The sequence below is a fragment of the Enhydra lutris genome, unplaced genomic scaffold (assembly GCF_002288905.1).
Source record: "Enhydra lutris kenyoni isolate GAN:26980312 unplaced genomic scaffold, ASM228890v2 scaffoldscaffold13, whole genome shotgun sequence".
Lineage (NCBI taxonomy): Eukaryota > Metazoa > Chordata > Mammalia > Carnivora > Mustelidae > Enhydra > Enhydra lutris.
In genome coordinates, this window is record NW_019154097.1 from 41,544,124 (window position 1) to 41,570,773 (window position 26,650).

General features: G+C 44.2%; 1 protein-coding gene across 1 annotated transcript in view; it reads left to right on the top strand.

Moving 5' to 3' along the window:
- The window catches only part of LOC111146247 (S-adenosyl-L-methionine-dependent tRNA 4-demethylwyosine synthase-like), a 204,297-nt gene that overhangs the window by 159,095 nt on the left and 18,552 nt on the right, over positions 1–26,650 (top strand). The window contains exons 14-15 of the mRNA XM_022501708.1: positions 12,178–12,288; positions 21,161–21,328. Of these exons, the coding sequence (XP_022357416.1) occupies positions 12,178–12,288; positions 21,161–21,328 (279 nt within the window). The remainder of the gene's footprint in view (positions 1–12,177; positions 12,289–21,160; positions 21,329–26,650) is intronic.

The window sequence follows — 26,650 nt, forward strand, 5'->3', positions numbered from 1 at the left end:
CAGAGAGCCCGATGCAGGACTCGATTCCAGGACCCTGAGATCATGACCCGAGCCGAAAGCAGCGGCTTAACCCACTGAGCCACCCAGGCGCCCCTGGTTATCTATTTCTTTATGGTGAGAACATTTAAGATTAGTCTCTTAGCAACTTTGAAGTGTATGACGTAGAATATTGTTGACTATTAATCACAGTGTTCGTTAGATCTCCAGAGCTTCACTCATCTTACAGCTGCAAGTTGTACCCTTCGGCCAATACCTCTCCAATTTCCCCACCCTACAGCCTCTAGTAACCACCGTTCTACTGTTTCCATGAGTCAGCTTTTGCAAATTCCACGTGTAAGTGATGCCATACAGTTGACTGTTAAACATCATAGGGGTTCAGGGCACCATCTCCCCGTGTAGTGGGAAATCTGCATATTAACTTTTGATTCCCCAATACATATTTTGAATGTTCTATATATTCTATTATATTCTTACAATAAAGCAAGCTAGAGAAAAGAAAACATTACTAAGAACGTTAAGGAAGGGAAAATACATTTATAGTACTGTGTGTGTGTGTATATATATATATATATTTACTGAAAGTCCACGTGTAACTGGACCCACACAGTTCAAAACCATGTCATCCAAGAGTTGACTAATTGTATTTGTCTTTCTCTGATTTACATCTCTTATCATGCCTTTGAGGCCCCTCTTTGTCCATTTACTCACAAACGGGAGTATTTTCTTCTTTCTCCTGGCTGAGTGATACTCCAGTGTGTGTGTGTGTGTGTGTGTGTGTGTGTGTGTGTGTGTGGACACCATGTGTTCGTAAACTGCTCCTCTGTTGATGGACGCTTTTGTTGTTTCTGTATATTGACTACAGTGAACATCCTGTTTCCTTTCCTGTGGACATGTACCAGAGATGGGGTTGCTGGGTCATACGCCAGTTGTAGTTTGTATTTCCTGAGAGTCCTTCATGCTGCTCTCCACAGTGACTCTACCAGTTCCCGTTTCCACTAGCGGTTCCCGGAACCCACAATCTAAACAGGGTCCCCCTTTCCCATCTCAAGGACAGCTGTTCTGACACGTACCAGCAGATGTCTCGCTGTGGGTCTGACGTACATTTCTCTCATGTTGAGCATCTTTTCGTGTATCCATGGGCCATTTGGGCATCTTCTTTGGAAAAATGTCTGTTCAGTTCTTCCACCCATTCTAAAATCCGATTGTTTGTGTTTTTTGTTACTAAGTTGTAGGAGTTCTTTAGATATTAGCTCTTTATCAGTAAAGTGTTGGTAAAATATCTTCTCCCATTCTGCAGGTAGTCTTTTCATTTTGTGGATGGTCTCCTTTGCTCTGCAGAAGCTTTTTAGTTTGATGTAGGTCCATTCATCCGTTTTAGGTTCTGCCGCTGGTGCTTTTGTTGTCATATCCGAATAGTCATTGCTAAGATTAGCGTCAGAGAACTTTTCCTCTGGGTTTTCCTCTAGTTCTATGGTTTCAGGTCATATGTCTAAGTCTTTCATCCATTTCGAGTCAATGTTTGTTAGTGTTTTAAGGTAAGGGTCCATTATCATTGCTCTGTACGTGATTATCCAATTTTCCTGCCACCATTGATTGAAGAGACGGTCCTTTCCCCGTTGAGTATTCTTGGTTCCCTGGTCAAATGTTAGTTGACGGTCCATGCAGGGGTTTACTTTGGGCTCTTTGTTCCATTGGGTGATGTGTCTGTCTTTGTGCCAGTGCCATGCTGGTTTGATTACAGTAGCTTTGTAGTCAACTTTGAAAGCGGAAATGTGAGTCCTCCAGCTTTGTTCTTTTTTAAGATGGCTTTGGTTATTGAGGGTGTGTTGGGGTTTCATACAAATTTTTAGGTTGCTTTTTCTGATTTGGTGAAATCCCATTGGGATTTTGATAGGGATTGTATTGAAACTGTAGGTGTCTATGGGTATTACAGACATTTTAACAATATTAGTTCTTCTGATAGTTCACCGTATTTTTATAGGTATTTTATCTTACATTAATTTCTGCTTTTATTTCCCCTTTTTTCTTCCCTATATTTAGATTACCATCCACTTTCTGACTTCCTGAGATGCTCTTAGATGTTCAGTCTTTTTCTTATTTTAAAAGTTGAGATATAATTCACAGAGCATAAATTTACCTTTTTAAGGTGTATAAATTTGCTGGCCGTTAGTGTGGTCACAAAGTTGTGCAGCTGTTAGCATTATTGAATTCCACGCCCCTTTAATAGTGTCCGGCTCCTTTCAGTCAGCGTGATTGTTCTCAGGAGTCATTCATGTAATTGCTTGCACCAGGACCCGCCCTTGTGCTTCTAGCCGAGCAATACTCTGTTGTACAGATGCGCTGTATTTTGTCCGTCCTTCAGCTGACAGACATTGGACGCTCTCCGCCTTTTGGCTCTTACAGATAACAGGCTGTGAATATTCATGTTCAAGTTTTCATATGAATCTAAGTTTCCAGTTCTTCCAAGTGTATCTGCCTAGGAGCGGAATTGTTAGGTCTTATGGCAATTGTATGTTTCACTTTCTGAGGAACCAGCAGACCGAAGCACCAAAGTTTTTCATTTTGATGAAGTTCAACTCATTTTTTTCATTTGTTGCTTGTGCTTTTGAAAGAGGTTCATTTCCTTAACTCTTACATATAGATCTTTGATCAATTTGGACTTAGTTTTCATGTACAGTATGAAGTAGAGGTTCCACCTCATGCATTTGTGTGTGAATGTCCAGTTGTCTCAGGACTGTTCTTTCTCCGTTGAATGGACTTGACATGCTTGTCCGAGCAGTTGTCTATGAATGTGTGAGTTCCCTTCTGGACTCAGTTCTGTTGCCTTGATCCATGTGTCCATTCTCATGTCACTATCACACAGTCTTGGTTATTAGAGCTTTGAGTGAGTCTTGAAATCAGGAAGTATGAGTTCCCCAGATTTGTTCTTTTTCAAAGTTATTTTGGATCTTTGAGTCCATATGCATTTCTGTACGCATCTTGAAAATCACCCCACCCCCCCCCCCCCCCCGGCCAAAAAATGGGCAGCTGGAATTTTGACAAGAACTTTTTATTTTTTATTGAGGTGAAATTCAAATAACATAAAGTTAGCCATTCTAAAGTGAAGAACTCACTGGCACTTAGTACATTCACGATGTTGTTAGTACCTCTACCTAGTTCCTAAGCATTTCATTATTCCAAAACAAAGTCTTATATCCAGTAAGCCACCCTCCTTACCCAGTTGCTGACAACCACAAATCTGCTTTCTTTGTCTAAGGATACACCTGTTCTGGATATTTCATGCAAATGAATTCATGCAGTCTGTTTCTTTTTCACTCCTATTATAAATCCCACTTATTCATGCTGCATAATATTTTAATACGTTGTTGGATTTGGTGTGATAGCATTTCACTGAGGATTTCGGCATTTATGTTCATAAGGGATACTGGACATTTTTCTTGTGATATCTTTGGTTCAAAGGTAATGTGGTCTCAGAGGAGTTCAAAAGTGTTCCCTCTTCTCCTGCTAATGGGAAGAGTTGGAGAATTATTCTTGAAATGTTTGGCAGAATTCACCAGTGAAGCCATCTGTTTCTGGACTTTTTTTGGTTGGGAGTTTTTTGATTACTGATCTAATCTCTTTACTTGTTACGGGTCTGTTCAGATTTTCCATTTCTCTGTGATTCATTTTTTGATAATTTGTGTGTTTCTAGGAATTTGTCCACTTAATTTAGGTTATATCTAATTTGTTGGCATACAGTGGTTCACAGTCTTCTCTTGTACCCCTTTTTACTTCTGCAAGGTTGGCAGCATTGTCTCTGCCTTCATTTCTGTTTTAGTTGTGTGTTCTTTCTTTTTCAGTCTAGTTACAGGTTTGTCAATTGTGCTGATATTTTCATAGAACCAGCTTGGGGTTTCTTTCTTCTCCAGAATTTCTCCATTCTCTCTTTTACTCTGTTCTGTTCTCTAGTATTTCTTTCTTTCTTTTTGCTTTTGTTTTAATTTACTCTTCTAGATACTTGAGGTGTGAGCTTAGGTTAATGTTTAAGTTTTTTTTTTTTTTTTTAATGTAGGTGTTTACAGCTATTAATTTTTTCTCCAAGCACTGCTTTTTCAGTTTCTCTGTTTCGGTATGTTGTGGTTTTGTTTTTATTTATCTCAAAGTATTTTCCCTTTTCATTTTTCCTCTGACCAATTAGCGTGTAGTGAAAAATTAACTTTACCTAAGACGTATGGCTTTTGCCCTCGACTGCTGGGAGATGATCTCTTGATTCTTGGAATGTCCTACCTGACAGAAGTATCTTTGTTTGCATGGGAGCTTTGGCCACTGGACAGTCTAGAAATATGATTTATGGTGGAGGCTTTGGAGCCCTATTAGTTTCTTAACTAATTCCATTATTAGTTCCAATCTCCAGAGGAACTGATAACTAAAAATATGATCCTGAACCTCCAGGAGGGTTCTGGAAACCCAAGATTAGCCATGTGAGCAAGTGTGATGGAGCGCCAGTAAGAACTCTGGACCCCAAAGGTTCATGTGGGCACTCCTGGTTTGGCCATACTCCTGATGAGAGACTGGCTGTTAATCTTGTGGCAGATCCTCTGTGTGTGCTTGTTGCTTGGTGCATATATGTTTATAATTGTTATAGCTGGATGAGTGAGCCGTCTTATCAATATGTAAGGGCCTTTCTTGTCTCTTAACCCACCTTTACTTAAAATCTATTTGGTTTGTTAGGAGTATAGCCACCCCAGCTCTCTCTTGTTTACTGCTTTCATGGAACCTAATTTTTCCATCCTCTCACTTTCAACAAATATGTATCTTTGGGTCTGAAGTGAACCTAATTTGTAGACAGCATAGAAGGCTTTAATTTTTTTTTTTTTAAGAAAAATCCATTGTGTCTTTTAATAGGTGAATTTATTTAGTCAACTTACATTTAAGGTGATTATGATGAAGACTTGTATGATTTTTGTTTTCTATATGTCTTGCATCTTTTTATTTCTCATTTCTTCCAGTACTGCCCTTTTTAGTTTGATTGGTTTTTTCCCAGTGTGCCTTTTGATTCCCTCTTCATTTTCCATTTTGCGTGTTTTTTTAGTTATTTTCTTAATAGTAGAGAAGACCTTTAATTTTTAAGTTTAGTTTGAATTCGCGCTAGATTAACTTCAATTACATAGGAAAACTGATCTTATACAACTCCATCTGCCTCGTTTATGTTGTTAATTTCATACCTTACATTTTTATACACTGTGTGCCCATTTAACATAGATTTGTAATTACTTTTTTTTTTAGATTTTATTTAGATTTTTTAGATTTATTTATTTGACAGAGAAAGAGAGAGAGAGAGAGAGAGACAGCAAGATAGGGAACACAGGCCAGGGGAGAGGGAAAAGCAGGCTCCCCACAGAGCAGGAAGCCCAGTGCGGGTCTGGATCCCAGGACCCTGAGACCATGACTTGAGCCGAAGGCAGACGCTTAATGACTGAGCCACCCAGGCACCCTGTAGTTATTCTTTTATGTAGATATCTTTCAGATCACATTTGGAAACAAAAAGAGGAGTTGCAGACCAAAAATAGAGTAATACTGGCTTTTATATTTATCAATGCAGTTACCTTTATTGGAGTTTTATTTCTTCATTTGCTTTCCAGTTACTGTCTGGTGTCCTTTCCTGTTGTTCTGAAGGACTCGTTTACCTTCTCCTCCGGCAGTTCTGCTCCCAGTGCACCCCCTCAGCTTTTCTTCATCTGGGAGTGGCTTGGTTTCTCCTTTATTTTTTGAAGGATAGTTTTGCCAGGTAAAATATTCCTGATTGACACGCCCCCAACTCCCTCCCCAGCTGTGTCCTGACTACTATGGTTGGTGTTGAGAAATGTGAGAAGTGGGCTCTGGACCTTATCAGGAGTCTCATATGTGATAAATCACTGTCTTGCTGCTTTCAGGGTTCTCTTTGTCTTTTGACAGTTTCATTATCACGCGTCCTAGTGTGGGTCTCTGAGTTCATCCTTCTTGGAATTTGTTGAGCTTCTTGGATGTGTGAATTTATGTTTTTCACTAAGTTTTTGAAGTTATTGGCATTCTTTTTTCAAATATTCTTTTTGCCATTTTTTCTTTGCTTTCCTGAGACTTTTGTAACGTGTGTGTTAGTACACTTCATGGTGTTTGGATCTTTAAGAAGAAACATAAATAATAAGCCTACAATCCTCTTCCTTTTTTGGGAAGTAAACATTATTAGTGGCTTGACGAGTGTTCCTTTAATGATTTCCTGTTGGATCAGATTTTCTTCACTGAGTCTTCTTAAAATTTTTTTTAAAAGATTTTATTTATTTATTTATTTGATAGAGATCACAAGCAGGCAGAGAGGCAGGCAGAGAGAGGAGGAAGCAGGCTCCCTGCCAAGCAGAGAGCCTGATGCGGGGCTCGATCCCAGGACCCTGAGACCATCACCTGAGCCGAAGGCAGACGCTTAACCCACTGAGCCCCCCAGGCGCCCCTTCACTGAGTCTTATAACCATGCCTTTACCCTCTTTCCTTGATCTGCATGTTTAGTTGTTCACTAAGGTTAAAATTGTTTGGTTACTTAATTTATTTTCAGAGTAATTCTGTAACAGTTTGCCTTGAATAAAGAATATTTCATTTGGTTTATCATGAGTTATATCTTTGAATTTATTCTCTCATTCTTTGTTTATTTGACTCATCGGATTGACACATTCTGTTTTGTCTCCCACAAATAGTACCAAACTTCGTTTAAAGCCATTTCAGTGACGGGTTCCTGAGGAGTTTGTAGAGTGCCCAGTTTCTAGTAGAGATAGTAAAATATTTATTAAAACATTCCTTTGTTTTTAGAAACAATAGTCATCACTGAGGAATTGTTTTAATTTTTGAGAGTTTTCGTTTTGTTTGCTTTAAGTCATTCGGTTCAGAATTAATTTTTTGACAAGCATGCACTTGCTCCATGTTCATTTTGGCTTTTGTAGATTGAGGAGATGGTGCAGAAGGCCACGGCGGTGGACGCTTGCCTCTGCTGGTCTCCCAGCTCCTCTGCTCTCTTGGTATTACTACTGTGGCCCATTTTTTCTGATTCTGGTTTTGTTCACTTACCAGAATAGAATGTAAGTCATACAACAAGGAACACTTTGTTTGCTTTGCTCACTGCTGTATCTCCAGCTACTAGAAATACGCCTGGCATAGAGAGGGACCCAGTGTCTGTCGGTGGATACCTGTGTGCACAGGGGACTTGTGTCGCTGCTGGTGCTAGTGGAGGTGGCAGTAGCTGAAATGGACTCAGACCCTTCCTTGTGCCAGACCATGTTTCTTTTTTCATCTTACACTTTTGCTCCTTTCCCCCATCCTTCCTGACTACTCAGGCCTTTTCTGCTTTGTACTTAATCCTTTTCTCCCTCGGTCCCCTTGGATAAGCATTTAACATTTACCTTTGGTATCTTGACCTCAGTTTTTCGTCCATGTATTTTCAGTTGCTGTATTGCTTCACTCCAGGAAACATCAGAAGTTAAAACACAAATTTAAAATCTGTCACAAAGATCTGGTCTAAATTTTAGAGGTAAACATCGAGGTCTCTTGCTAGAGACCAGCCGCATTTGATGTGATACTACATTCAGATATCTCCCTGCCCCCCACATTGCTGTGCTTGTGTGCGCCGCTGGGGCAGGTCGGGGGGTCTTAGACCCTCAAAGTTAACAGAAAACACGTGTAATTATAACATGCCAACTTCTTGACATTTTCGACAAATCACATTGTGACATTTTACAAATAACACTGAACACTAAACAGCAAGTAGCTAAGCTGTTTACCTGAATTAAATACCTTCATCCTCATTTTTATATTCCGTGGTACCACACTGTACCTGTCCCTACCAGGTAACACGCCACATTCAGAAAATTCTGTGGTAATGACCATTCTAGAGCCTGTGCAAATTAAAAGTACTAAATCCCCAAACTGGAAAAAAAAAGTTTAATTCAAATTAAATGGATACAATCCAGTATACACTCTTTTTTTCTTTTTTAACAAAGAAGAATAAAATAACAGTATTAAGTATTTCCTTTGCAAAGGAAATTCCAGCTCTCACCTTTCAAGCAACATCTGCACATAGTTTTTGTTTTAATCTAATCTAACTAGTCTAACGCCCTTTTGTTCTTCTAGAGACCTTAGGAACTATTTTAACTAATTTTAAACAGACTTTAAATAAAGTATCTGAAATTATTCCATTGAGTACCCTCCCCACAGACACAGCAAAACCCAGAATGTGAAGTTGATAATTTGAAATAAACTAATCTAATCAAGTCCAAGAATACTCCTTTTCCAGTAATCCCATAATGCTTCTCTTTGTCTAGCAATTTGATTGTAAGTATGTTATAGATAAAAAGGTATGAAAATCAGTTACTTCTCCTGACCCAGAGATATGAAGAAAGTGAAAAGGAAAGCCATAAAGTGTGCGGAAATATTTCCAAGACATTTATAATAGCCTTCTTGTAGCCAGAATATATAAAGAATTTGGAAAAAAATCAGTAGGAAAAAGACAGCCCAATAAAGAAATATTTAATACACCAGAACAGCTACTTCACAAAAGCTAACATCCAAATGGCCAGAAACGTAATCAACTTCTTTAGTAATCAGGCAAATACAAAATCAAACAATACAGGGGTGGCAAAGTTTAAAGACTAACAACACCAAGTGTTGTGACTGAGAGAGACGGCTGGGACTCTGAGACCCTGCGCGCGAAAGTAAGTGGAGTAACTTCGGAAGCCGGGCTGGCAGGTCCGGAATTGCGTGAGTGCATATCCAGAGGCCGAGCATTTCTGCTCTGAGTGCGTGCAAGAAAAATATGTGCTCTCGTGCATCTCAAGGGTTAAGTGTAGCAATGCTGGTGGTAACGTTATTTTGTAAGGGACCCAAACTGGGAGCAAACAGACAACTTTCCCCAGTAGTATATCCATGTGATGGACCAGTACACGGGAATGAAGACGTCTGGACAGCTACATGCCACAGTAGGGCACTCTCACAGAGGTCGGTTTCTGCGGGAGAAGCCAGACCTAAAAGAAGATACGTCATAGTAGCATGTCATACAATTTCCCGAAATAGGCAGAATTAAACTCCAGTGCCATAAAGGTGTAACAGCTGAAAAGTGGAAATGGTCCAGATGTCTATCGGTGGGGGGACGGTGAGTAAATTGTTCTGTATTCCAATAACGGAACGCTGGGTAACGAAGAAAAGGAGCAGATGTGAACTTCCGGTGACATGGAGGACTTTCATAGACATGTTCAGTGACAGAAGCAAGACACAAAAGAACATGGTTCCCTTTATGTGGATTTCAGACAGGCAGGGATCTACAACTGTGATGTGACTCCGGGGTATTAGGTGTCCTGGGGACAAAGGGAACGATGGTGGCCAAAGGGTTGTGTTCTTTATGTCAACCCCTTAGCCGCACATGCGTGTCTCATACACCTTTCTCTTTGTGTGTTTCGTTTCCTGATTCTGAAAAGGCTTAGCAGAGCGCGAGAGCCGTACTGTCTGGGTTCACATCCCAGCCTCGCTGCTTTCCAGCTGTGTAACTTCGGGAAATTTATTCGACGGCTCTAGGCCTCGATTTCATAACTGTCACGTGAAGATAATCAGGCCGATTCTGTACGATTTGTGGTAGAGATTAGAAAATACTGGAGTCTTCGCTCTGCTGTTAGGCACGTGAAAGAGCCGCTGGCTTGTGGTAAGCGCGGCGTGCCTGCCCGCCCCGCTGCAGCCGCTGGAGCCATCGCCAGTTTGTTCAAGGGAAAGTTAAACTCCCGCTAAGTTAACGTCGTGTTTATAAACCTATCGTGGCTCTCCGTGTAGGTGTGTTTGTTTAGGTCTCTCGGAAAAGTTTATTTTCTCGAGTGTCCGTGTTACTTCACAAACTAATTACGAGGTGTTTTACGGTTGTCAGTAAAATTTTCCTTGCTTGGATTTCATAATTGGTCTTTGCTGGCGTCTAGCAGCTAATACTGTTGAGGACTTACTGCTGTCAGGCTGGGTTCTAAGGTCTACGCGGACTCACCCTTTTTATCCTGTGCAGGACCCCCGGTTTACCTAGAGTCGAAACTGAGAACAGGGGGCCTGGGTGGCTCAGTTGTTGAGCGTCTGCCTTCAGCTCAGGTTGTGGTCCCAGGGCTCTGGGATCAAGCCCTACGTCGGGCTCCCTGCTCAGTGGGGAGCCTGCTTCTCCCTCTCCCTCTGTGCTGTCTCTCAAGTAATTAAATAACATCTTTAAAAAAAAGAAACTGAGAACAGAGGGTAAAGGTAGCAAACTAAGTATGTGGTCTGGGATTCAGTCTGGCCCCAGCACCCACTTTACTCCACTGATCTGTGCCAGGAAAGCTGTTCGTTTTATACTTTTATTTAGTAACTGGTCACTTTCCTTAGCATAATTTTTTAGTTGACTTTCTCAGGTTTCCAAGAAGCCAGTTATATCATTTGCAAGTAGTTATTTTTTGTGTAGTACCCAATAATTCTGGTTCCCTTGCTGTACTGCTTTGTTTTTAATGTTCGGGGGAAGCGTCAATAAACGTAACGGAGTGGGCATCCTCCTGTTAGTCCAGCTGAATGCGAACGCCTGTATTTCCTAAATGACTGAGGGTGACATTGACTGTTAACTGCAGACTGTTTTCTTTATGGTAAGAATACGGTTTTTTTAGTTACAGATGGTCTTTGATTTGTTATTCTGTTTTGCTTTAAAATTAGGGGCGGCTTTTAAGTTATATCAAATATCTTTGTGTATCCTTGAAGGTGACCACATAGATTTTTCTGTTAAACCATGTAATGACTCATCCCTACCTTCCTAGAATTTTCTTGAGATTTTATTTATTTATTTTAGAGAGGGAGCATGATCCTGGGGAGGGGGAGAGGGAGAGTGAGAATCTCCAGCCAACTCCTCGCTGAGCACAGAGCCCGATGTGGGGCTCGATCCCGCGACCCCGAGATCATGACCTAACCCGAAATCAGGAGCAGGACACTCAACTGACTAAGCCACCCAGGCGCCCTGCATTCCTAGAATTTTTAAAATAGTGCCAAATCTTTATTGCTAAAATTTCTGTGAGATTTTTGTGTATATAATAAATACAAATGAGCGTGGTCTGCAGTTCTCTGCCGTTTTTGTTAGGTGAATTCTAGCAGTGTAGGAGGAATCTGGAAGATTCCTGTCTTTTCTTGCATTACATACTGTATTTTAAAATAATTTTTGAGAACATTTTGTGGTATGGCTGCCTAATACCGTTCATTATGTTTTTTCATTAAAGATCTCAAGTGTTTCTTCTTTTTCACTAATTACAGAAATCTTCAAACAAACATAAGTAGAGAGGTTGATACCGTTTTGTTCATTTCTCACCTCACTTTGTTTTTCTCTGAAGTATTTTGGACCTTGCTGCTTAAAGCATGGATGTTGCCTGGGAACTTGCTGCCCGTGGACGTAATCATGGTCACACAGGCACATACTTCACAGCACCTTTGCCGTACACTGTGGGTTAGAGGCGAGTCTTCGCTCGTGCCCCCACGCTTGCTTTAGGTTCCAAACCCGTTACAAGGAATGTTCTGAGATGTTGAAATAAGGCTTTGAACATTTGAACGTTTGTCTGGGGTCCTGGAAGGGAATTACAAAGTCAGAGGCATAAACTTGAAAGCTTTTGATGTCTGTTGTCCAGTTGCTGTCAGAGATCCAGTACCTCCTTTGTTTAAATGGTTGACAGATGACCGCACTGAGAGTTCAGAAATGTGCCTTTGCTGCCGGTGAGGTCATTAAAGGACGAGAAAGCAGGAGAGAAGACCAGAGTAATTAGAAATTCTTAGCATAATCACTTGAGTGAGTGAGAGCCTGAAGGTTATTTGAATTGATTTTCAGCGTCTCGAACCATTCGGTCAATTTACAGTTTCTTACTAAATCTAGATCAGTGTGTGGTTGTCGGGAAACATTCAGGTGCCCAATGCTGTGTCGGAGGTTAGAGTGGGAGAAGATACGTGCTAGCATCTGTGCCTTTAAAGGGCTTATGGGAATCTTACTATATTGTGTACATTTTTTTCATCTTTCTACAAAATATAACTTCGACTTACAGAAGTTAGTGCTGAATTTCGCATACGCTGGGTTCTCACTGAAGTAATTTGAAAATCTTCCTAGGTGTGACTTCCACCAAGATAAAAACAAAGTTGGCTTTTCCTCTGTTTTAGCCACAGCGTACTGTGTACAGACTGACTCTAGTGAAAGCGTGGAATGGGGACGAACTCCAGGCCTACGCAGAGCTGGTGTCCCTGGGGAACCCCGACTTCATCGAAGTGAAGGTAAGCTCCCGCCGGCCGGTGTCATCGTATCACCCCTGGTGCCGCGCTGGCCGCCGTGAAGTTAGCATCTTTTAAAAACTCAATGGGGGTCCCAGATGTTTTATTTATTCATTCAGGAATATTAATCAAGAGCCTGGCACTGTTCTAGGCATTGGGGATAATAACAGTAAAGACTAAGCTTTTGTTCTTAGAAAGCTTATGTTTATGGAGAGGTGGACAGTCAACACGAAATGAATAATGAAAAACTACATCCTAACATGAATGTCCTGAGAAATAAAATAGTGTTATAGTGAGGAACTGGCTGGCTTTAAAATAAACTTTTGTCGTGGAGAATTTCAAACATAAACAGAAGTGGTGAGACTGGTCTAATGACCCTCCATCCAGTCATCACCCGGCTTCAGAAGTTGTCCACTCCTGACCAGTCCTGTTCTTAGTGTACCCCGGCCCATTTTCTCTGCCTTACCCTGTAATTTGGAAGCAGAGCCCCGCATTGTATGACTTACCCATAACTGTTTGAGGAGATGTCTCTAAAAGACAGACACTTGTTTTAAACACTTACTCAGAATACTGTTCTCACAGCTGCACAGTGTTCACAATGGTCATGCAAGTGTCGCAAATAGAAGGCTTTAAACTTGACCAATTATTTCTTCTTATTTAAGCAGGATTCGTGAATCTGGGTCCCAATAAGGGTCATAGACTGAAATTGGATTATTTCTCTCTTAAATTTCTTTTAACCTGTTAGTTCCTCCTCCATGTGTTTTCTCTCCTCTGTCCCACCTCCCACACCAGTCATCTTGTTTATTTATCCTGGCTAGTTCCTGTGTCTGTATTTTACATCTTGCTGACTGCATGTTCCTGTGTCCCCGTACTCCCTGTAAGTTGGCAGTTAGATCGAGAGAAGATTGATCAGGTGTGTGTGTGTGTGTGTGTGTGCTCGCACATGTGTGTGCGCGTGTGCGCATGTGTATGTGTGTGTGTCGCATCTCACGATTATCTGGCTGGTGGTATTTGTACTTGCAGCAGGAGGCAGTCATGTCTGGTTGTCTCTGGCCTGCTTTTGCCAGTGTTTCTTTGGGATGATTCCTGTAAGTGGATTTCTGTGCCAAAGGGCAGATACTATTTTGCTAGATATTGTGATTGGCTGTTTTAGATTTCATAAGGGGGTTTTGCTGAGGAGAAGAGGACTTTTTAACAACTGATTCCTAAATAGTAAGAAGCAATGCGGTACACAGAGGCCTCGGGTCAGGGCATTCCGGGCCACTGGCACAGGTAGTGTCCAAAGGTCCCGTGTGATCTCAGTGGGACAGCAGAGTCGGCGGAGACACAAGGTGAACCACAGAGGTGGGATGGGGCCGGGTTCTGTTAGAACTTCCAAGCAAGAAAAGAACTGGGTTTTATACTAAATTTCATGGTCAGCTTTTTGAATAGTAGATGTACTGGGCAAAGGTTTTAAGCTGGAGGGGATGTGAGGTGATTTGTGATTTTAAAAGGTCACCCTGCTGCTGTCCTGAATGGGTTACAGAGGCTCAGAGTAGGAGTAGCTAGACTAGTTATAAAGCAAGAGATGGGGCGGCTTGGGAAGGTCGTTGGAGACACCGCTGGAGAGCAGTGGGTGCACTTGGGATGGATTCTGGAAGTAGAACCCGCAGAGCTCATTGCCCGTGGAGATGCGGGGAGTGAAGGAACAGACAGAATCCGGACAGCACCTGGGTTTTGGCCGAAGCGATTGTGTGGCTTTGGAACAGTTTACTGAGCTGGAAGAGACCAGTGAGGAGGACGGGGTGTGCGGGTCATTGCACGAGTTCTGTGTTGGCCGCAGTCGTTTGAGAGATCTTTCCAGTATACAGGTCCAGGTCCCGTAGGCCGTCGTTTATATAAGCCCGCAGCTCTGGGGATGAGGCGGGGCTGGCCGCGGGTTTTGGAAGTCATCGGCATGCCACGGTGTTAAAGCTGTGGAGTGTTACGAGGCAGAGGGGTTTTTTGGACAACTAAGAATCCACGTAATGACAAAAAGTGACTGGAAAATTCAGCCGGTCTCCGAAAGCTCCATCCTCAGTGCATGTGCACAAAGTGGCTGTACTCCGCGTCATTTCAGGCGGTGTTTGAGTTCCGCAGCTCTTTTAGTGAGTCGTGCGTTCTGGGGTGCCGTATCCCGGGGGCCGGGGAGCTGGGGAGCGATGAAATGTGGTGCCTGAGTGTGCGGCGCTCCAGCTCTCGTCAGGTCAGAGACACTCTTTTCTTTGGAAATAGCTCCTAATTTTAAAAGGCTGCTCTTGGCAAGAGCTCTGATGATGCAGAGATGCGAACTACATCTGCAGTGTATGTGTCCGCTTAGGAAAACCTGGCCAGCACAGGGGATTAATGGGGTTTTAATTTATGACTTAGTTATTCAAGAGTGCTGCTCCCAGTGAGGTTGCAGTAAAACTTCTATTACAAAGCAAGTTGGCTCGATCGCACAGTCACCTTTTTTCTCCCCCTCCCTCCTCCTCTCCCTCCTTCCTTGTTTACAGAGAAGAATCACCCGGTATTATTTTTAAAAGAAAGATGGCTACTTTGTAAACAGTGTAATTTCTGTGGTGCATGTTTTAGTTTGGAACTCAGAAATAAAGCCTCTTGGCTACAGCTGAGGTGTTGTAATGACATGGTTGCTTTCAAACAAGAGTTCTTTTTTGCTGTTTGACCCTTGCGTCCAGAGGATACTTGTCAGCTCCCTCCATGTGCGGGGCCTGGTCAAAGCGCCAGAGACAGGACATTTGACATGGAGACGTTGTTTGGGACATGGATGGTCTTACTAAGTAAGACAAAGGCTACAGAAGTAAAATCAGGCACTTGAACAGATCTTACTTAAAAATTTTGGAGAAATATGTGATCTGTTCTCGATTTTAACTGCTTTACGTAAATGGTAAAATATACCCTAACAGATAACAGTTGTATCAGGGGAAAGCCTGGTGGCGATCAGCTCGTTCTTTGTAGAAGGCCCAAGGCAGAAATGGCCTGTGTTACAGTAGCTGCGCCAACTGAGGACTGGGTCACGTGCTTTGTTAAATTCAGCCCTCGTTTGTCCCACAAGTTAATGAAGTATCTTCCTTTTTTTTTTTTTTTTAAAGATTTTTATTTATTTATTTGACAGACAGAGATCACAATAGGCAGAGAGGCAGGCAGAGAGAGAGGAGGAAGCAGGCTCCCTGCTGAGCAGAGAGCCCGATGCGGGGCTCGATCCCAGGACCCTGGGATCATGACCCGAGCTGAAGGCAGAGGCTTTAACCCACTGAGCCACCCAGGCGCCCAAGTATCTTCCTTTTAAACTGAAGTAGCAAAAGGAGTGTTTGCAGAGTGTAGCCTACTGAGGAAGCAGAGCAAGTTCTATAATAATACTTTATTATATTTTTAACCATATACGTTTGCACATATTATATATAAGATAAGTATGGAAGGATATAAGGCTCTTCAGTGTTGTATTTAGAAGGACAGGAAAAGGCTTAGTGACTTTATTGTTCACGCGTCCTTGCTCTGCGAAGTACCAGTGAGCGTGCGTTACTTCTGTAATCCCAGTAACTGAAGTGAAATCAGTAGTGGAGAAGGCAGTCTTTCCCGTTCAGTTGAGTTAAACTGCTTAACGTCTGACCAAACATTTTCATTATTGTTGTCGTCTTATTTAGTTAAAGTGAAAAGTTTCCTAAAATGGCGGTTTTTAAAACAAGCGCTCTTCGAAAAACATCTGATGAGAGAGCTAGCAATGTGGTAGGCTAAGTAACTTCAGATTCCTCCGAAAACACTTAGAAGTCAGTGTGTTAAAATAAACATACTTTTGGGAGCATAGCCATCTGTCGGGTCTGTAAGGAAGTCCCTTCGGGGCTCGACAAAGAGAGGCCGCCCTGGTGGTCCTTCGTAGCTCCCGCACCGCTGGGTCAGGCCTAAAGCACAAACACTAGCCCTTCCACTTCCAGAGAAAGCACGGATCAGGACAGACTCTACCCGCTGGTACACCGTGGTGCCTGGAAGCTCGTCCTTCACCTGTGCTCTGGCATAAAACAAGGAGTCTCCCAGGGCCTGGCCCTCACATGGGCTTGGCATTAAAGCTTTAATAGTACCTCAGGGTCACATAATGCCCTGAAGGTGTGAGATTGATTGTCCAGACTGACCCTCGGCCGGCGCTAGGCCTGGGGCTCCCTGCGGAAGCAAACACAGTACTTCTTCACGTCTTGCATTTTCCAGTGTGCGAGCGTGCGCGCATGTACGGGCTCTGTCCTAGTCTGCACACGCTGGAGTCTTTTTTTTTTTTTCAGTGTTCCAGGATTCACTGTTTATGCACCACACCCAGTGCTCCATGCAATCCATGCCCTCCTTAATACCCACCACCAGGCTCACCTAAGGACCCTCCCCCTCTCCTCTCCTCCCAAACCATGTTTGTTCCTCACAGTCCACAGTCTCTCATGGTTTGTCTCCCCCTCCGATTTCCCCCAACTCCCTTCTCCTCTCCATCTCCCCATGTCCTCCGTGTTATCTCTTATGCTCCACAAGTAAGTGAAACCATATGATAACTGACTCTCTCTGCTTGACTTATTTCACTCAGCATCATCTCCTCCAGTCCCGTCCATGTTGCTACAAAAGTTGGGTATTCATCCTTTCTGATGGAGGCATCATACCCTACGACCCTGCAATTGCACTGCTGGGTATTTACCCCAAAGATACAGATGTAGTGAGAAGAAGGACCATCTGTACCCCAGTGTTCATAGCAGCAATGGCCACAGTCGCCAAACTGTGGAAAGAGCCGAGACGCCCTTCAGCGGACGAACGGATAAGGAAGATGAGGTCCCCCCCACACACACACATGCTAGAGTCTTCTGGGGAGTGGGGAGGAGCAGGCTCTGATACTTCGATAACGCTCCTAAAAAGTACTGATGTAGCCTGGGACAGGTTACTGATCCTCTCTGAGCCTAAATTTCCTCAGTATTAAAATTAGAATGATAGTATCACTTTAATAGGTTTGTGTTGAGAATTCAGTAGGATAATATATGCCTGGGTTCAGTAAATGTTTAGATCCCTTTTCATCAAGCACGTTTATTTAAACTAAATCAATAGAAGCTATTTCTTTATTATATTGGTTCCCTCTTTTCTGCCATTGCTAGTCTTATGAAACATTTTTCTGTTTTATTCCCTGTAAATGAACATATATTTTAGCTTCATTAGACTTAAATAGGCCTTTATTTGCTAGCCTAAGAATCTTAGTGATCATTATTTGCTTGCTTGTTTGTGAAAATGTGTTTCATGTTATAAACATTTGCTGTATCGAGAAACTCCCTAGCGCAATCCATTTGTAAATGAAATACTCTTTCTACCCTCTGCCCTGCATTGCACCTTGAAAATAGTCAGTGCTCAGTAATTATTTGTAGTCAGATGATTTAAACCTCCTTCACACTCTTGGCACTGGATCTGTCTGCAGAGCTCAGTCCTTGCGGAGTGCGTTTTGTAAAGCAAATGCCGTAGCCTGACCTCACCCCCTTTCTTTGCACAAAGGTAAAGAGTATATCCACTTACTCAGGTAGCGGTCCCGAACCGGAGGTCATCAGTTCCTTCGTGTCCTGTCATTAAAGACTGAATAATGGGAATGAAATTTTTATTAGATCAGAAGAGGGTTCTGGAGTTTAATGTCATATAAAAGAATACGTGACTTGATGTTTAGGCCATGGAGAATAGATCGGTTGGGGTACGGAGAAGAACAAGGCATAGAAGCTCAGAATTTAGACAATTACAATCACACGTTATATATGTATATTAGATGTCTGTGTACTAGGTCTGCGTCATATATGTGTACACAGAACATACACACCGGCAAGAGCTATGTGCAGGATATGAGTTTGGGGTCGGAGGCAGTAAAGGTTCCTGAACAGAGATCGAAGACGTGGTGGGAAATCTCGCCCAGTAAAGACTGGATGCAGAGCGGGGCAGTCCCATAGGAAGGCCTTGTGCCACGCTGAGAAGCTGGGGCTGGTTTTCTTGTGGGAAGAGCTGTTGAAACATTTTTAGGATAGAGTGTCATGTTTTGAGTATATTGTGCAAAAAGTCACGAAGCAACATTTCTCATCAGACTGAAGGAGAGAAACATTATCAGGAACCTTTCGACACCCAGTCCGCTTAATTGAAGTGTCAGATAGTCAGACTGGCACAACACGGCTCCTCGGACGGACCTTGAATCCCCAGGAAACCGTCCACGCAGCCAGTAAGGGACCGAGTCCTAGCGCAGAGCGATCCAGCCCAAAGGCAGCAGCGTAAGGGTGTGGGTCATTCTTTTCACGGCAGACCCAGAGATGGGTAAGTTGTCCTGTTCTTCAGGAACTTTCTTCGGGTCTGCTTGTTGCTCCTCAACCTACGGCTTCTGAAGTGAGGGCTTTCCAGTTGCCACATTGTGCCCATCCGTTGCTTGCTTGAGTTCACTCTCCTTTCAAAGCAGCGAGGGACAGAGTTGGTGCTGGTGCTAGACGGGGTGGGGACAGGGTGGCGTTGGGATGAGAAGGTGGCAGATGGCTACGATACAGAAAATGAAGTACTTTTAGACAATTTAGCTAAAGTGTGATCAGGAACGACGTCGGGGCAAATCATCGGTTGGACTGGAGTGCAGGATGGAGTGAAGCCGCCAGAGCAGAGAAGGGGGCATGGGGGGTCTGACTGACGGGGGGGGTGGACTGGGACTGGTTTCTGCCTGTAGCACTTCTGTCACAGAGAGCTCTGGGGCTCTGTGGTGGGCTCAGAAAGTTGCTTGCGTGGCCTACCCCAGAGGGTTTTGTCTGGCTACAATGAGAACTTCTAAGTGCAAGAATTCAGCCAAGTGGGAAGCCTCATGTGAACAGGACAATGTCACATGAAGGCACGATACTCTAGCGGTGGCGTTCGTTCTCTCTTTGCCGTTCCAAACCAAGTCCGTGCTTAACATCTCGTGATTTATTGCTGAACAGGAAATACTCAAATATTTTCCAAAGCCCTTGTCCTAAATGTAAGATCTAATCTAAAATCTGTTTCAAGGAACTTTTTTAAATATGAAAAGTGAACTCTTTTGTGTAGCTACTTATTAATTATATGAATTGCTCATATAATTCACACATCATCAACTGTATTTAAATTGAAATAAAGTCATTTCTCTAACTAATTTGACCTACCAGCAAATCATTTCTGTGTTTTGTATACATTTGGGGAAATTTAGTACAATTTTTCAGCCATACCTAAAGGTTTTTAAAACTGACATATTACTTGCTTTTTTAAATTCACCTAAATCTCAAGCTCAGTTTAATGAATTCTGTAAATCGTCGGGCTGGTAGAGAAGACGCTCTTGTTTAGTACAGCTAAGCTGGGTCACCTCCAGTCTGTGTTCAGCAAAGGTCACCTCGGTTTAGCGCACCAGTGACCTTTCTGAACGGCCATCTGGAGTTGCGCATTTTGCAGAGCTCATCAGAGTCTCTGGCCAACCCCCAGCTGCTCCGTCTGCAGGGTCACGGGCCCTCTGCAGTGCTCGTCCACAGGCTCTTCATAACGTGGCACCCTACCTCCTCCAGTCTGCGTGTCTGCGTGCGTGCGTGTGTGTGTCCGTATCCACGTATGTGTGAGAGTGTGTGTGTGTGCATGCACATCTGTATCTGTGTATGTGTGAGAGAGCGTGTGTGCGTGTACACACCTGTATCGATGTATGTGTGAATGTGTGTGTGCACATCTGTATCCGTGTATGTGAGAGAGAGTGTGAGTGGATGTCTTTTTATTTCAGTCATTCCCTCCTTAGTCATAGCAGATTTAGAATATTCAAAACACTTGTCAAGAAAGTTTGATCCTCGAATATTTAAAGAGCCCACAAAGTTAAGACATCCCTCATTACTAGGAGTGTATCATTATGTAACTTACCAAATAGAAAACTTAGTTATGGGGGCGCCTGGGGGGCTCAGTGGGTTAAAGCCTCTGCCTTCAGCTCAGGTCATGATCCTAGGGTCCTGGAATCGAGTCCTGCATCGGGCTCTCTGCTCAGCGGGGAGCCTGCCTCTCCGTCTCTCTCTGCCTGCCTCTCTGCCTACTTGTGATCTCTGTCTGTCAAATAAATAAATAAAATCTTTAAAAAAAAAAAAAACAAAAACTTAGTTATGGAACTTTGGGGTCCTATATGCCAGGGCTGTCAGGGAGCGTTTGAAAGACCAGGAAGCCAAGTTACCTCCATTTGTATGACTCAGGAATTTCTGGGAGGTGAGACACGCTTACACATGCAAGCGTGTGGAAGGGATGTATGCATAGCCCCAAATGTACTTCCTGTTTGGCCTGAATCTGTGTTTAAGTGTATCCATTTACAAAATGCATTACGAAGTGATCTCCTTAAGGAACAATTTCAAAGAGATCCCCAGCTGGCCCTTTACAGGAAAGCCCGACCAGCCTTATCAAGCCTAAACTGGGCTGGAAAACTGGAGCTCATCTTATTTTGCCAGTAAGTAAGGTGTTTACTGAATTTTTGTGGGTGCCAGACATGCCTCCGTTATTGGTCTAGGAGATTATAGCTCCTTGAGAATTGACTTATTACGGTGCACAAGGAATCTGAATGAAAAGATGCGTTATTGGTTCAAATACAGTGCTGTTCCCGACAGCAAAGCTTGTGACCTCACGAAGCCGGGCACCTGAGCGCAGCAGTCGCAGGGCAGGGAGGCCATCGGCCCGGGAGCTCCTGCCGACTTGCCTGAGCTGCTAAGCAGAGTTTATCATCTCTGATTCAGTGTTACTTTCCTCACCTTCACGTTGGATTGGATTGGGTTGAGGGGTGGGGTCGGTGGATTATCTCTAGACACCTTTGGGCTCTGACACTTGTTCCAGGTCGTGCTTATCTCTGACTGTTGTACGGCTTCTGCAGGGTGTCACCTACTGTGGAGAGAGCTCAGCCAGCAGTCTCACCATGGCCAACGTGCCCTGGCATGAGGAGGTGGTGCACTTTGTCCGGGACTTGGTGGATCTGATCCCCGACTACGAAATTGCTTGTGAGCACGAACATTCCAACTGCCTCCTTATCGCTCACAAAAGGGTAAGCAGAACCCGGCTTGTGTTCTTCCAGCCGCTCCTTCTTCTCCTCAGTGTCTCCTCCCTTCGTTGTAGGGGCGTCCGCTTGTTTGCTTCCTTTCCTGAGATGACTTCAGGAGGCCCTCAGTGGTTGTGTGCGTAATGATGTAGAGAACAAAGGTCAAAGAAATATAGGAAAAAACTAAACTGCATTACAGCTTACAGCCCATCGACAAGTACTCGGGACAGGCAGGGTGACCGTCCTCCAGGAACTCAACTCCCCCCATGTTAATACCTTGCTAAAGGCAAAAGGCAGCCTTCGCTTGGCAGTAGTCCAACCTCCAGGGTCCTGTGAATCTTCTTTAACATCGAAAATCCCCTTGGAAACGTCTTTTCTCTATCCATCCGCCCCCAAGATACGTGTTAGTAATCATCTTCCAAACGTGGTTCCCTGATACCTAGCTGAAGGCTCTCTTGACTCCGGTTTTACCAGACAGTACTAAATGACATTATCCTAACAGCAGCTAGCCCCTCAAGGTCCCGGAAACCTGGCTTCCCACTTTCTCAGAAACTTACGCTATCCAGGGGCGCCTGGGTGGCTCAGAGGGTTAAAGCCTCTGCCTTCGGCTCAGGTCATGATCCCAGGGTCCTGGGATCGAGCCCCACATCGGGCTCTCTGCTCAGCGGGGAGCCTGCTTCCCTTCCTCTCTCTGCCTGCCTGTGGTCTCTGTCTGTCAAATAAAAATAAATTAAAAAAAAACAAAAAAACAAAAAAACTTACGCTATCCCTGACCCCCTCCCAGCTTGAAAATATGTGATCAGTCACTCCTCACAACCCCAGCACAGCTCTTCTGCCTACAGGTCCTGTCTGCCTGCCTTAATGAAACCATCCTTTTTGCACGAAGATAATCTTGAGAATTCTTTCCTGCTGTTGGCTCCTAGACACCAGCATTTTACATCAGACAGGATGACTGTTGAGATGGGATGATAGCACAGTCAGGTTTGCTTGACGACTCTGCATCCTTTTCTATTCAAGTTCTGCATTAACAAGTGCTTTTTTAATTTTTTTTAAAGATTTTATTTATTTATTTGACAGAGACATCACAAGTAGGCAGAGAGGCAGGCAGAGAGAGAGGAAGGGAAGCAGGCTCCCGGCTGAGCAGAGAGCTCGATGCGGGGCTCAATCCCAGGATCCTGAGATCATGACCTGAGCCGAAGGCAGGGGCTTTAACCCACTGAGCCACCCAGGCGCCCCGCACAACAAGTGCTTTTTTTAAAAAAAGGGGACATGGATGAACCCTGAAAACATTATTCTAGGTTAAAAAAAAACAAACAAACACAATTGTGCACTATTACATGATTCCATTTGTCTAAAATGTCCAAACCGGGTAAATCCGAAGTGACAGAAAGTAGATCGGTGGTTGCCAGAGACTGAGGAGGAGCAGGCTGGGAAGTGACCACTGCCAGGCACAGGTGTTCTTCAGGGGTGATGGAAATACTCAAGAATTACCGAGTGGTGTCGGTTGCCCATCTCTGTGACTATACCAAAGTCCATGAGTTGTACCCTTTAAAAGGCTGAATTTCGTGGCATGTGAGTTATATCACAATCAAGATAAATTAATACCAAAAAGATAATAAAGGCCAAGAGTGGAGTACCTCTTCTTATATAAGTGCTTTTTATGCGACTAAAGTCAGGCTTAATTTGAACATGAAAGAACATTTTATCCTCCCCCAAAACCTTACATGGCTTCCCAAACAGCTTCTTAGCTGAACAGCACTTAATAATACAAGAATTGCTCAATTAAAATTTCACCTCCTCTCGTCTCACAAGTGCCAGGTTAAAAGGCCCGCATGTGTTGGTTGCGGTGAGAGTGTATGCAGCTGACCTGTGGTCTGTCAGACTTAAATACTTAGACAGAGGAGTATGCTCTGGGACGTCAAGGAACAGAGAAATAAAGGCCACCTGGTATTTGAAATGTTAATTAAAGTAGCTTCAAAGCTAATTAACTTACAAAGCAAATCTTAAAAATTAAAGCCAAACCCTGAATTTTATTTTCTGGTTCTTTGTTCAGTGTTTTTGTAGGTACGAGACTAGAGAATATGGATCTCTCGTGCTCAGGCGCTTCAGTGACCTCCCTTTGCTTTTAACTTAAAAGCCAAAATCCTTAGTGGGACCTTAGGACCCAGTGTGATCGGGCTGTGCACCTCTCCAGCTTCCTACACTGCTTGTCCCTCTCTCTCTGCACTTTCTTTATATTCTCAGCCACATTAGGTCTCACTTTCCCTTTAAATAGGCTGGAATTTCAGACTCTTTTCTGTTCTTGTAGTGGTGCACTAGGAATGGCCGTATTGACTAATCACAGTCTGACGGTAGAGGATACTTCTACACTCTAACTGCAAAGCAGGGACCTGAGAACACCTCATCAACCCCCGTTCCCCTTCCCAGCGCAGGTGCTGTTACTCTTGCGCACGGTAGTTGTGAGCGGGCAGAGCATCGTCGCTAACTGCCTCACAGAGTCAGGGCTCCGTTGGATGCACATGCATCTTTAACTCTGTTTTGCTCTCCGTTCCTTTCTGCATTTTGACCCTCCACATGGAACTGTTTTCCTTCTCCCCAGAAAACACTTTTCAACATATGCGTTGGTGGGAGTCTGCGGATGGAAAATTCCGTTCTTGTTTGTCTGGAAATGAACACTTGGCTGGGGATGAAATTCTGGGTTGACATTTGTTGCCTTTCACCACAAGAGAGATAATCTCTTGTCTTTTAAATTCCATTGATAACAAGTCAGCTATTGGGGTGTCCTCGTTTTCAGATAATCTGCCGTTTTCACGCTTTTGGCTTCTCTTTTGGTTCTGCCCATATCCACAGGGAGTTCCCAGAAGGCGCCACGCAGCTGAATTCAGTGTGATAAATGCAGTAACAGGCATAGCTACCCAGGTACACACCAGCACGAAGAGACAGTCTGAGACCGACGCTTGTTAGCTAATGTTTCTTGAGCACCCAAGGTGTGTCGGGCCTGGTGCTGGGTACTAGGGATGTGAAGATGAGTTAAGCAAATCGTCCTTGCCTTTGAGAGTGGTCTGACAGAAAAAAGAAAAAAGGCAACTATTGAAACCAATACCTCCAGTTTTTCATCAGAGCAATGATGGAAGAGTAGAGTAGAACCTGGGGGCGGGGTGTGCTGGGGACAATATGCTACTATTGGGAGAGGCTTCCCAGAGGAGTTGCTGTTTGACTGGATGTCCAGCGACAGCCCAGCGAGGACGGACATGAAGGCAGAAAAATGTACAAGGAGAAGTCCTTGGAGAAGTGTAGAGGCCTAACCTGTTGGGAGAACGACGAGTAGTTCATTATGGCCAGAGTTCAAAAGAAGGGTTGAGGGGAAAGGAAGGGAGGTGACTGGTCAGGGGCAAGGGCGTTGGTGCTGAATGGAATCCTAGTCGTGCAGTTTCCTGTACAGCACGGGCAGCGCTGAAGGGTTTGAAGTAGGACAGTGACACAATCAGATTTGGGTCTCAGAAAAATTTGTTTAGCAACATTAGGGGGTATGAACTGTAAGACCAGAAGACACAGAAACCAGTTAAAAACTTGTGATAGTCCAGCAGTCCAAGGGTGACATAATGAGGGTCTGAAACAGAGGCTGTGAAGGGAGAGAAAGGAGAATGGGAGACTTGGTCAGACACTCGGTGCAGGCTGCTCTCTGTCTTCCTAGGTGAGTCGGGGGTTGGTGTCACCTCAACCAAGTGGATGTCAAGGTTCGGGTCCCCACTCGGCCTCCATTGACCTGTTGGGAGAGGAGTGCCTCCTTTTGGCTAATTTGGGGGTGAAAGTTTGGGCTCTCCCCACAGAACCTCTGCTCCACGCTGACTAGGAAGGGAGGACCACCTTGTTGCTGCTCCGCAGGGACAGTATGGGATGGATGTGGGGGCCTCGGTGCCCCTAGGCAGTAGGGAAGGTCTTGGCTCTCTTCTAAGCTTCCTCCGTCCCCACTCTGGCGTGGGTGGGGTGAGGTACCTTGCTATGGCCAGGTGAGGCCAGTGCTCCTGGGATCACGGAGGGAGCGAGGGTGGGATGGCCGGATCCTCCACTCCACCTCCTCTGAGAGCTCCCCAGCGGCGAGGAGGGAGGGCGCGGCCCTACATGGCTGGGCAGATGTGAAGGTCTAGGGTCCCTCATAGATGCTGACTGACCCGGGCTGAGAATCGGGCATTTTTTTCATGGCCTAGGTTGGTTATTGCTTAAGTTTTCTGTCCTGCTAGCTAGGGTGCCCTTTTCCTGGTCCTCCGGCTGAGAAAAGCAGGTTTTCATGGAGCTTCGTTTGCTGTTTGTGCCCTTTGGTGTTTCGGGATTGCGGGTCTTCAGCCACCTCTGGGCTCCTGCACCCAGTGCGGGATCCTTAGTAAGAGCCACAGACAGAGCCCAGGGGATGCGTAGCCGGTCTGCCTTCTTGCATCTACCTTTGCAATCGTCTTGGGTTTGTTTTGTATATGATACCCAGGGATTTTAGCCACACAGTGGGAGAGGTAGGAAGAAGTGCGTATCCTCCATCTTGTCCGGAAGCAGGAGTCTGCGACCACAGTTTTGACATTTATAGATTTTGGCTTAGTATCTCCTCAGTGAGCAGTAACGCCAGTCCGCTGGGTACACCGTAAATTACAGATTATTTAGCAGAATACGTCCATGTAAGTTGATTTTCTTTACTGGTGTTAGAAGTGTCACCCAGGATGTTACAAGGCTGCCCTGCAGTGTTACCGGGAAGAGTTTCCTGAAACTTACATGAAGATGTCCCTGTCCGATCCTCGTCGGGGCCTGTCAGATCCCGTTTAATGAGGAGGCCGGCAGTTACCGACGGGTGCCTTTTTAAGGTCACAAAAAACAGAGCTATAACCAAAAACCAAATCAAGGAAAGAAACAGAAAAAGAGAAAAATGAAACCTAAGACTAGAAGAACCCGTAACACAAGCCGTTTAGGTCATAAATAACAGCGTGGGCATTGACCGTTTAATGGCCTCATTGTTCATGCTGCCAGTTCCCAGCTTACCGTTTCTCTGCTGTGTTTTTGAAACAGGACATCTCGCCGTGAACGCAAAAGAAAAACCTAAATACTTGGTTCTTAATGGCTCTCACAATCAGGGCCTTTTCAGCTTTGTCTCAGGCCCCCTCTCTGGGCCTCTGCAAGGTCCCGCCATGTTGCTCTTTTCCTCCGCCTTTGCCCAAGATGCCTCTTCTGCCGGAAAGACACCACACCTGCCCCACCGCCGCTCACCTGCTGAGTTTCTGCTCCTTCAGACGGTAAAATAGATCTCCTCGGGGGCTTCCTCCCTGGGATCAGTGTGCACAGAGATAA